The sequence below is a fragment of the Penicillium daleae genome (assembly GCF_028827525.1).
Source record: "Penicillium daleae strain IBT 16125 chromosome Unknown utg000007l_segment0_segment0, whole genome shotgun sequence".
NCBI classification, from domain to species: domain Eukaryota; kingdom Fungi; phylum Ascomycota; class Eurotiomycetes; order Eurotiales; family Aspergillaceae; genus Penicillium; species Penicillium daleae.
The window spans coordinates 1,305,372-1,317,554 of NW_026623155.1; the positions used below are offsets into that span (position 1 = coordinate 1,305,372).

Here is a 12,183-nt window from a genome sequence, read left to right on the forward strand (position 1 = left end):
GTTCATGCACGCTTGATGCCGCCACTTATACATCTGTCAGAACATGAGGCTGTGTCAACGGCTCGATGTGGATCCAGATGAGAACTCAGGACACCGAGCGGTGGGATACGATGTTACAGCGACGATCCTTGACTGAGATAGAGTGGGCAATACACGGGCTGGGCTCATTGAACTCCGCTCCAGGTGAGTCGGATCCCTATCTATGCCCGCCGAGCAAGAGAGATTGAGGCTGAATTGACACAGAATTAGATCCTCGGCACAGATCGGACTATCGAGACTTCGGCAATATCTGTGCTGATAGCCGAAGCTCCACGACAACATGCATGAAGCAATGAGTGTCCGTATCGCGAATGGCGAATGGCAAATGCTCGAGATTACGCAGAGCCCTAGGAACATTCAAGAGATGCCGAATTCGGAGACAAAAAGACCAAAGGGCCTGATACTGAGGGACGTGTGCAGTGAGATGGAGACACCAAGTCAACAGCGATGGTGATATGAAACAGTAAGCGGATACGACATGGATCCCAATCCTTCCCTTCATTCAGGAAGTTACCCTGTTTAGGATGTCCTGTGCAAAAAGTATAAAGGATCAGCCATCAACATGGTCAATGCTCTACGATTCGTTCATTTGACAACTTTGATATATTAAACTTCTGAAGTGTGTTGCAAAACCTTTCACGAGCGCACAAAATGCCTGCCTTATGCCCCGACGGGAATGACCCAATTGCTCTTGTTGGAATTGGTAAGGCACTCCAGGCACCGGCAGTGAACAGTAACTGACTTGGCTAGGCTGCCATATGCCAGGAGGTGTTCGAAGTATACCTGCCCTATGGGACTTCCTCAAGGAGCAAAGGGATGTGCATCAAGAGTTCACTGAGCCACGATTCTCGGCCAAGGGCTATTATCATCCCAATTCGGATCGTCCTGGCACCGCTGTGGCCAGCAGTGGATTCCTACTGGAAGAGGACCCAAGACTCTTTGATCCGGGCTTCTTCGGGATCACAGATGTGGAAGCGGAAACGATGGACGCTTCTCAGCGTAAGCTTCTCGAAGTGACATATGAAGCCTTTGAGAATGCCGGAGAGACGTGGGAAAGCGTATCTGGTTCTCGCATTGGCGTCTTTGTGGGCGATATCTCTTTTGATAACTATATATCGCAGACGCGGGACTGGGATTATGGTGGCAAGTATTCGGCCACCGGAGCATTCCCCAACATGCTGGCCAACCGTATTCATTACGTCTTCAATTTGAAGGGACCCAGCCTGCTGGTCAACAGTGCCTGCACTTCGGCCATGTATGCCTTGCATCTGGCCATCACTTCGATTCGGAACGGGGATTGCGACTCTGCTATTGTAGCAGGCTCCAATTGGATCATGGACCCAAACTGTCACATTGCGATGGGGAAGCTCGGTGCGCTTTCTGCTACTTCGCGAAGCCACACCTTTGATGCATCGGCCGACGGCTATGCCCGTGGTGAAGGGTTTGCGGCTCTTTACCTGAAGAAAACGTCGCTGGCTATCGAAGATGCATCTCCGATCCGCGCTCTGATCATGGGCTCGGCAATCAATGCGAATGGCCGTACCAATGGTATCACGAACCCAAGTGGCCCGGCCCAAGAGATTGTTATTAGAGAAGCGTAAGTGGCCTGGAAATATGGTGACTTACCGAGGCTAATAAGACGAACCCACAGCTACAAGAATGCAGGAGATCTTGATCCTTCCAAAACCACGCTGCTTGAGTGTCATGGCACTGGAACTCGCGTCGGTGATCCCATTGAGGTCACAGCAGCTGGAAACGTCTTTGGAGCTTCCCGGTCTCCGGAGTATGAAGACAGACTGATAGTGGGATCTGTTAAGACCAATCTCGGCCATCTGGAAGGTGCATGCGCTCTTCCTGGCATTCTGAAAGTGGTTGCAGCTATCGAACAGGGAGAGATCCCACCCACCCTCGGGTTCCAGACACCCAATCCGCGCATAGACTTCCAGACTGCCAAGGCACGAGTCACCACGAGTGTCGAGCTATGGCCCAAGAACAAGCTCAAGCGGGCAAGCGTCACATCTGCCGGTTTCGGTGGGACCAACGGACACTGCGTGATTGACCACGTCCACAACGTCCTTCCATCCTATCTCAAGCCCGGAATTCTTGGCCAGCGTGTTCAGGAAATGACTGGGACAAATGGCGACAGCCATGTAAACGGTACCAATGGAGTTTCAAATGGATATGCCAATGGAACAGGCGGTCATTCGAATGCCGCTCATGGCGATACTGGCATCAACGGCACCAATGGTATCCCAGCTCTGTCAAATCACCACTCTCCTGTGATTAACACGCCGGCCATGGTTCGGAAAGCCGATGCAGCTACTCGAAAACTAGTGGTCCTTCCCTTCTCAGCACATCATCGAACCTCGCTTGAGGCCAATATCGACGTTTTATCTCAAGACCTTCGTCACCACTCTCTGGCTGACTTGGCATATACTCTCGCTGCCAAACGATCCCGCTTCACACAGCGAGCTTACTGCATTGTCGACAAAGACAGCGTCGCAGAGACTGGCCTGAGACAGGAAACCGACATCCAAATCTTCTCTTCGCCTCAGCATGTTTCCGCTGGTTTCATTTTTACTGGCCAAGGCGCACAGTGGCATGCAATGGGGGAGGGCCTCTTTGAATATGCGGTGTTCCGAGATTCTATCTCCTACCTAGACACGATTCTGTCCATGTTGCCCGAGCGTGTTACATGGAAGCTTCCCAACATTCTTCGCGGAAACTGCGAGAAGGACCTGATTCAGACACCCGCAGTTTCACAGAGTGTTTGCACAGCTGTCCAGATTGGGCTTGTTGATCTTCTTGCTTCATGGGGCGTTCGGCCTTCCGGCGTCGCTGGGCATTCATCTGGTGAGATGGCTGCAGCCTATGCATCTGGACGCATAACCGCTGCAGAAGCCATCACGGTTGCCTATTACCGCGGCTATGTAGTCTCCTTGAACAAGCACAAGGGCGCAATGCTAGCGGTCGGATTCGGAACCGAAAGAGCAGTGGAGTATATCCGACAAGCTGGGCTAGAGGGTCAAGTCAGGGTTGCTGCCATCAACTCGTTCGACAGCGTGACCATCTCTGGCGACGCTGAACCCGTGGAAGAGCTCAGTGCAAAGCTTACTCGAGAGGCGGTGTTTAACAGACTAGTCCGTACCGGTGGGCTCGCATATCATTCCCACCACATGCTGCCATTGGGCTCTGAATATGAAGAAAAAGTCAACGCTGGAATGCGCCGTCTCAAAGAGCTCGGTGTCGATACTGAAAATGCAAAGTATCCGGTTGTTCCCTGGGTTTCCTCTGTCACACCAGAAAAAAGTACAACTCAAGTGTCAGCATCCTATTGGAGGGCCAATTTGGAGTCCCCGGTTCGCTTCACCGATGCCGTCTCGAAGCTGCTCGACGTGCCGGACCTGAATATTGGTGCTTTAATTGAAATCGGTCCGCATCCCGCATTGAAGAGCCCCTTGGGACAGATCGTCAAAAGCCTCGGCAAGAGCATCCCGCACGTCCCGTCGTTGAAGCGGAATGAAGATACCCAGAGATCTATGCTCGACTGCATAGGGACCCTGTTCGCCCTGAACGTCGATGTAAATCTGGTAGCGGTCAATGCCGTTGATGGACAGCTACTCGATGGTCGGCGACAACTAGAGCACGGCTGCACAGGCATTGATCTGCCACCGTACAAGTACACCTATGGGCCCATCAAGTACCACGAGAGCAGACTCAGTAAAGAATACCGCTTGAGAAGCACCCCTCGCCATGATCTCCTTGGATCCAAAGTGCCAGGAACCACAAAGCTGCGTCCCCAATGGCGAAACATGCTTCGTCTCAAGGACTTACCTTGGCTGGACGATCACCGCGTTCCTCCTCATGTCTTGCATCCCGGCGCTGCTCACATTGTGATGGCAATGGTGGCCGCGGAACATGCCTATAAGGAGTTTCCCGACGCCCTTCCTATATACGGCCTGACCATGCGCAACGTTTCCATCAAAAAGACCTTGGTGGTTCCTGAGGATGACTATGGCATTGAAATTGTACTCGGTATGGAGCTTGAGGACGGAGCCACTGCAAAGTCCCCAGGCTGGACCCGCTTCTCCATTGCCTCAGTTGTCCGCGAGGCCAATCAATGGACCGAACATTGCTCGGGCCAGATCAAGGTCGAAGTGGCTCCATTCGAGCAAGCCCCGCCGATTGACACTACGATGGAGGGGCGAGCTGTGGATGCGCAGACATGGTACACGCGTTTCGCCGACATGGGCCTCCAATTCGGACCATCCTTCCAAGGCTATTCGGACATTCGTGCTGATCCAGCTAAGAATATCGCATCTGCCAAATTGGCCTTGAATACCACGGCAGGCATGTTCCCCGGTGGCGAATCGCCCTATCCAATTCACCCGGCCTCGTTGGATCTGGTAATTCGTCTGGGCCTCATGGCTTGTAATGGTGGCCAGGCTGAAACTGCAAGCGTTCAGCTTCCGATCCACTTCGGCCAAATGCGATTCAACCGTGGTCGGCTGGAGGGTCGTAAGTGGGCCACCGGTATCTCTCGTGGCGAGCTGCGCGGTCTGCGCGGTGCCTACGCCCAGCTGCAGATGCTGGATGAGGAGGGCAATGTCATGTTGGACGTGGACAATATGCGGTTCACCAGCCTTAACAATGAACAAGATTCATCTGCGACCGGAGACTCGGCCAGCAAGCCCTATTGGAGCCCATTCGCGCGCTTGGTCTGGAGACCTGACCTTCGCACACTGAGCAAGAATCAGCTCAACGAAGCTCTCGCGTCGATTCCGGGGAGAGCCGGGCAATTCCCTCAGCTTTGCAACATCTTCGACTTGGCAGGTCATGCCAATCCAGATTTGCGAATTTTGGAAGTGAATGCCAGCAGTGATGCAGGCGCGCATCGAGCCGTGCTCCAGACGCTTGTTGGCGCCAACTGTATCAAGCGATACAGCGAATTTGTCGTGGCAGACGTCTCGCAGGAGCAACTTACGTTTGTCCGTGAATCCACCTCGGACTTCCGCGACGTCTCTTATTCGATTCTAGACTTGAACCGGAATCCATCTGAGCAAGGCTTCCAACTTGGATTCTATGACATTGTTCTTTGGTCGAGTCCTGTGCACTCCTCTGAGGCTTGGGAACATCTGCGCAGTCTCATCCGCCCAGGCGGGCATCTTGTTCAGATTGGGACAACAGTCAAGGCCAGCGACTGCCGCGGCCTCGAAAGCGCTGGTTTCAAGCTTATCGGAGATATTGTGGGACCAGACTATCAGTCCACGGTCACTCTCCACGTTCTTAGTGCCCCTCAGCAGCTGGAACATCTCCACAACAAAGTGGTGCATTTCCTTCATGGGGCTAACGGAGCCCCATCACTTCTCCATCAATTAGCTCGCGCCATTGAGCAGCATGGAGTCACCAGCCAGACTTCCCTCCTCGATGATGTGCGGAATGTTTTATCGCCCAACTCCCACGTCGTTGTATTCCTGGACGGTGAAAACCTCCTGTTCGGCGCTGATCAGCATCGACTTGGTCTCTTCCAACACTTGGCTGCAAACACCGCAAGCATGCTCTGGCTCACCTCATGTGGCCTGGTTAAGGGTCGCAACCCCGATGGATCCTTTGTCTCCGGCCTGCTGCGGACGTTGGGAAGCGAGAATCCTGCTGGCGACTTCCTCTCCATAGACATTGACGCGGAAGGGTTCAAAGTCAAGGAGAGCGAGCTGGATGAATTGCTCCGCTCGTTGGTCGATCAAGAGCTTTCCTTGCAAGCAAAAACTCTCAATGGCGGCGAGAGTCCCGTCAATCGTGACCTGGTCTGGCAGGACGGCTGCATGTGGGTGAGCCGGATTGTCCCTGATGCGGATCTCCTGGGATACGACGAAACAACGGTGGATGACCGCGACATCAAGCTGATGCCGCTGGGCAACGTCACGCCTATTCGTGCGGCCTTCAAGACTCCTGGAGTTCTCACCTCGCTCTACTTTCGGCCATACACCGAGCTCCTGCAGCCTCTACCGCGGGACTGGATTGAGGTCAGGGTGCAGGCCGTCGGTCTCAACTGGAAGGACTTGGGTCTCTGTTCCGGGCGGTTCGATCAGAACAATCTCTCGAACGAATATGTTGGTGTTGTCTCCAGCGTTGGGTCCGCGGTGACCAATGTCAAGGTTGGCGACCGTGTGTATGGTATGGGCAAGGGCCACTTTGGAAACTATACTCGTGTCCCAGCAGCGCTGGCGCAGCAGCTACCCAATGGGCTTGATGCAATGGAAGCAGCGACGATGCCTTTGGTTTATATGACCGCTGTTTATGCATTCGAGCACATCACTCGAGTGAAGGAGGGCTCGAAAGTCTTGATTCAATCGGGTTCGGGTGGTCTCGGTCTGGCCGCCATTCAACTAGCTCGCTCCAAGGGCGCCGATGTCTATGTCACGGCAGGCACACCGGAAAAGACTCGCTTTTTGATTGACAGCATGAGCATTGCTCCAGATCATATTTATTCCTCTCGCCGGCTGGCGGATCTGCCACGCATGGCCACCGCTACGCTCAATGGAGGGTTTGATGTGATTCTCAGTACCTCTCAAGGAGACATGCTCTACGAGTCCATCAAGGCACTGGCACCGCTAGGGCATTTGGTCGACGTCGGCCGCCTAGATGTCACAAACTCCAGGAGCGTTTCCCTTGAGCTTTTCCAGAAGAGCGCCAGTTTTACTTCCTTTGACTTGGGCCTTGTCATCGAACGTAATGTGGAACTTGGAGGAGAGCTTATGGCCGCGGTCAGCGAGCATTTCCGCGCTGGTCACATTAGCCCTATCCGTCCTTACCATGCATCGGACATTTCTCAACTTGACCAAGCTTTGCTTAAGTTTTCCAAGGGAACACACATTGGCAAGATGATCATCTCATATCAAAATCCTCAATCAATGCTACGGACACACCAATCCGTTCCTCGTGCTCATTTTGACCAGGAAGCTCGCTACATTCTCGTGGGTGGGCTGAGCAGTCTGGGAAGATCTATCATCCGGTGGATGGCTAGCCGAGGCGCTCGAGACTTGGTGATCTGGTCACGACGAGGGCTGAACAATATGGCTTCCGAAGCTGAGAGTCTCATTGAGGAGATGGCGGCGCAGGGCGTACGTGTGCAACCGGTGGCCTGCGATGTAAGCAACCGAGAGCAAGTCCTTCGCGGAGTGCAAGAGGCGAACTCACAGGGCACCTTGCGCGGAGTGTTCAACTTTGCGGTCTCCTATCAGGACATCTCGTTCGATAAGATGACAGAAGAGAAGTTCCATAAGGGCATGGCTGCCAAGGTGTTTGGAACAAAGCATCTGCATGAAGCCACGGCCAACTTACCCTTGGACTTCTTCGTCATGACTTCTTCCCTGGGGACTGTCTACGCTTTTCCTACCCAAAGCACCTACCTGGGGGCCAACAACTTCCTGGATTATTTCGCACGTTATCGACGTCGATGTGGGTTACCGGCAACGACGGTATCACTTGGATTCATCAATGATCTAGGAGCTCTTACCCAAGATGCCGTAACCGTCAATCTGTTTGTCCGTGCCAAGGGTCAAACTGTCACGGGTAGTCAGGTATTGCGAGCTTTGGAGCCTGCATTTGTGAGCAATCCGAAGACCGAACATCACTATCTCGGCCATAGACAGGATCCACTTTCCGCGGCCAACATCGTCACTGGCATTGACCCAGCCGTATTGGTCAACATGAAACGAACAGAAGACAAGACGTCTACCTCTAGTGCTGTACCTCGGTGGTACCACGACCCTCGCGTGTCTTTGATGCTACGTGCCTTGGACGATGGGTGGCGCCATCGGAATGTGGATGGTAGCGACAAGGGCGTGGCCAGCTCGAACGGTGCTGATGAGTCGCCTACCGTGCAACTCCGTCGACAATTTGATACCTCAATCAGGAAGCTTGGAAGTGATCAAGATAAAGGGGAAGTCATGAAGACCGTCGCACTGGTGACCGAGGCCATTCGGGCGATGGTGGCGGGCATGCTCTTTATTGACCCCTCTGCGGTCAAAGCAGCTAAGACAGTGGTTGATCATGGGATCGATAGCTTGCTGGCTGCAGAATTTCGGAGTTGGCTGAATGGAGCGTTTGGAAAAAACATGAGCATGTTGGACTTGATGGATGCACGAACAAGCATTGATGCAATGGCACAGGCTATCGTGCAGGAGGCTATTGCCGCATAGTTTAGTGGTTGAACTTTTTTCCTTACATTTATTCTTTGATTACCGATTCAAATTCAAGCTGAATTCTTGTTTACTTCAATGTGTATCCAACACCTTGTTGGCCAGCAAGATAAGTCTTTCCGTTCATCAATGTGAATAATTCCCCAATCTCGACGTATACAACTCCTATGTTCCATCTCAATTTTGAAATTGCAAAATATAATCTTTTAACTTGGTAGACAAATTCTCTTCCGAGGTTCTACGAGGTCTGAATACCCCTAAAGGGTAAAGGTGTGATGTTAACGATGGAACTTCTCTCCATGCTAGGGCCGGTTATCCCCGTGAACCTCTTGCAACTAGTTCTTTTCCTCTGCTGTTTGAAAGCGGCAATTGCTCATGCTGAACCGCAGGGGTTAGTGACCACATACCCAGTCCTAAGCTCAATCGTGGGCTGTGATAGGACGTTAGATGCCAAGTCGTGCCCTGTCGGGTGTTGGGCGGGTCTTGGCGTGCTCGGCCGACGAAGATCGGGCTTGATACTACAACTCGCCAGAATGTTCGGCGTTAGTTAATTCGTCTCCTAACTCCTATTTCCGTGGTAGATTTCAAGTATCGATCAACTTCTTCTTCATTGATCTACGGCCAGTGTCTCTATTGAACGGCTATAACGGAAATAAGGCCAGATTGACTATCTACGGTAGGCCATATCCTTTCTGATCCATGATATCTCCCTCTGGCGGGAAGGAGAAAGAAAGGGAAAAAAAATAGCTATCAGTGTTGCGTGACTGGTTGCTAATTTTGAGATATATAGCCTTGGTTACCCATCACCGCACGTCACTCCTTCTTTTCTCAAGCCAGCCCTCTGGAAACGCTACATGATGGCTGTGTCCACACCGATCGAATCTACCTCGAGCACGGTCAAAGACATCATTGAAACCAGCCCAAGACATTCCGCAACCATCGAAACCCAACCTGCTCGCCAAGGAGGGGAAGAAATTTCCGCCTATCCCATTAGCAACGAAAAACATGACGAAGGGGATTCAGGGACCGCGGAGGAAGATGTTCGCAAAATCACCGGGTACCGTTGGTTTTTGGTCTGTTCGGCCCTATATCTGTCGGCCCTGATGTATGGACTTGATACGACCATTGCTGCAGATGTGCAAGGGGCAGTGATTCAGAGATTCCATGAAGTCGATCAACTCGCCTGGATTGGGGCCGGGTTCCCTCTAGGATCCGTCTCTGTCATCCTTCCCTACGGTTTTCTTTTCACGACCTTCAACATGAAATGGCTTTACATTGCAGGAATTGCATTGTTCCAGGGTGGTTCCGCTCTCTGCGGTGGTGCCCCGAACATGGGCGCCTTGATAGTCGGACGCATGATTGCTGGTGCGGGAGGAACAGGGATATACTTGGGTGGCCTGAATCACTTCTCTGCTATGACCACTAGAGAGGAACGTGGTGCATACCTTGCTGGTACTGGCTTTGTCTGGGGCCTGGGAGCGATCCTGGGCCCCGTGGTTGGCGGTGGTTTCTCCGATTCCTCCGCAACCTGGAGATGGGGATTCTACATCAACTTGATTATTGGTGCTATAACAGCCCCGGTCTACCTATACTATCTTCCAGCAATCCATCCAGCTCCAGGAAGATCCCTCAGAGACCGGTTGCTGGGTTTAGACTATGTTGGGTTTGTTCTCAGCGCAGGAATGTGGGTGACCTTTGCTATGGGATTCATCTTTGCCGGCGGTGCCTGGCAGTGGAGCGACGGTCGTACCATTGCAATGGTTGTGGTTTGGGGAATTCTTCTTGCTCTTTACGCCATACAACAAGGGTTTTGCATCTTTACAACTCTCGAGTGCAGATCGTTCCCCGGTCACTTGCTCAAGTCCCGGACTCAGGTCCTGTTCTACATCACAACCACTTGTGCCAATACTTGCATGTTCTTCACAACGTTCTACATCCCGATTTACTTTCAGTTTACTCGGAACGACTCGTCACTCATGGCTGCGGTACGATTGCTTCCTTATCTACTATTCACCATCACTTTCAACCTGGCTTCTGGCTGGGCGCTCCCGAAGATCAAGTACTATATGCCGATGTGCTTGGTGTCTGGGATCTTGATGACCATTGCTGGCGCACTATTTGTGGCTTATCTCTCTCCATCGACGCCGGCTGCTCAAATTTACGGTTTCAGCATTCTGATGGGAGTCGGAACGGGCATAACCATGCAGCTGGGATACTCTGTGGGCAGCCTGAAGGTCAAGCCCACTGACATGCTCAGCGCCATCAACTTGCAGAATGTCGCGCAGATTGGAGCCACTGTGATTTGTCTCGTGATTGCTAGCCAGGCATTCCAGTCAAATGCCGTGAATAACTTGACTCATGTTTTGGACGGCCAGGGATTCAGTCAGGCTGATATCCATGGTGCTGTCGCAGGAGCTCAGAGCACACTGTTCGAAAAGCTGGATGGTGATCTACAAAGTGCGGCTATTCAAGCAATTACATCGGCGATGGCACGAGCATTCGTTATTCCGCTTGTCGCTGGCGCAGTTGGTATCATTAGTTCTTTGCTGATGAGCAGAGAAAGGCTTTTTGCTTAGGCCAGGTCAATGAGCACGAACGGAGAATATGTCGAGAGAAATTTGCGTCCTGTCTAATGGTGCGCTCTAGCTTGCGGTAGCTGTGGCGGCGCACAGACCTACCTAGTCTCTCGAGCACCACTTCGTCTCTGCGAGATTCTGCGGTTACAGTAACGTGCCATATCTTGTCTTCATAACGTAAATCGACAAAAGACCACGCCTTTTTTTTGAGAAAATTACGTCCTTCTTTTCGTAATGAAGGCTCGCATATTCAGCTTTTCTTGGTCGGATTTCAGGACTTGTAACTTCCGGGAGTCGGGATCACCGCCTAAACACTCTCTTTCATTGCTTCTCGGCGTCCGTACAGTCAATCCATTCCATTTACTGCGGCATCGCCCTGTCAGAACTGCCTTCTTGAGATAGACTCGTATCGTCTGTGCGATCGAGTAGTTCTTGCATGACTGAGCTGTCCAGATCGTTCAAGCGTGGGTTACTTTTTCCATGAAGTACGGAGTAGGGCGACCGGGGTGAGTAGCATTCCATCCAAAGACGCAATATCATGTCAGTTTCACAATCTACAACCACGAGCTGTAGTTCATCGGCAACAGTTTCCGTTATGATGCATGTCCACATTAGCAATCAGCCCGTTCGCCATTCGATATGTGACGCAGGGGCCATAGTATGGTTTCGCAGTCGCAATCCGAGCACGGGTCGCATGATGCAGGATCGATCGAGGTCAGTGGTGTATGTGGTATATTTGCTATTGGACCATATCACCGAGCTGTGCTTTCAAAGATTTCATCAACTAGGTGTAGAGGAACCGGAAACCAACAATGACGACAACTGGGCGCCACAGCATTCGCGACCAGACAACCGAGAGCTGTTCCTGACGGCAGGGGCTGTGCAATGTAACCTCAGGTGGGCGCACGCAGCGGGGAATGCGGCGTAGAGGATATACCGGCACCTTGCAGATGTGAAGCAGGCTGCGGCAATCAGAGACGAACAAGGCTCACCGGTAGAGGAAGACATAGATAGCTTCGTAGTATGGAGCACAGTCACTCCCCTGGGGAAGGAGTAGGAGTATCGACAGAAGTCTCGCGATACCACTGCGGGCTGGATCATCTCAGTGGTTCTGCCCCTGTGCGACTGCTAGTCCAGCGGGAGGAGCGAGAATGAGCTAGGCGTCGGATCGAGTGGCATCTCCGGTGAAATGAAACGGGCAGTGCGTTGGGCTGAAAGCCAAGGCGCAATAGTCGGTAGGGGACAGAATGGAAGAAAGGGGCCGGCGACGAGTGCAAGATAGAGGAGTTGAAGGGGGGAAGAGGGAGGGAAAAAGAGGTCGAGAGGGCAGGCCTTGTCTTTCATGTCGGAGCAACGGAGGGAGAGCT

At 52.4% G+C, this 12,183-nt stretch overlaps 2 protein-coding genes across 2 annotated transcripts; both read left to right on the plus strand.

Annotated features, from left to right (window-relative positions):
* Window positions 1-690: 690 nt before the first annotated feature.
* On the plus strand, window positions 691-8,240 carry N7458_007630 (type I polyketide synthase; the record flags this gene model as incomplete). The annotated part of the gene is made up of 3 exons (XM_056911012.1): window positions 691-742; window positions 790-1,636; window positions 1,691-8,240. 3 exons carry the CDS (start codon window positions 691-693, stop codon window positions 8,238-8,240), a joined length of 7,449 nt encoding a protein of 2,482 aa, XP_056763838.1.
* Window positions 8,241-9,097: 857 nt separating this feature from the next.
* Window positions 9,098-10,816, plus strand: N7458_007631 (uncharacterized protein; the record flags this gene model as incomplete). The annotated part of the gene is made up of 1 exon (XM_056911013.1): window positions 9,098-10,816. The coding sequence occupies one exon, from the start codon at window positions 9,098-9,100 to the stop codon at window positions 10,814-10,816; it is 1,719 nt and encodes a 572-aa protein (XP_056763839.1).
* Between the last annotated feature and the right edge of the window lie 1,367 nt (window positions 10,817-12,183).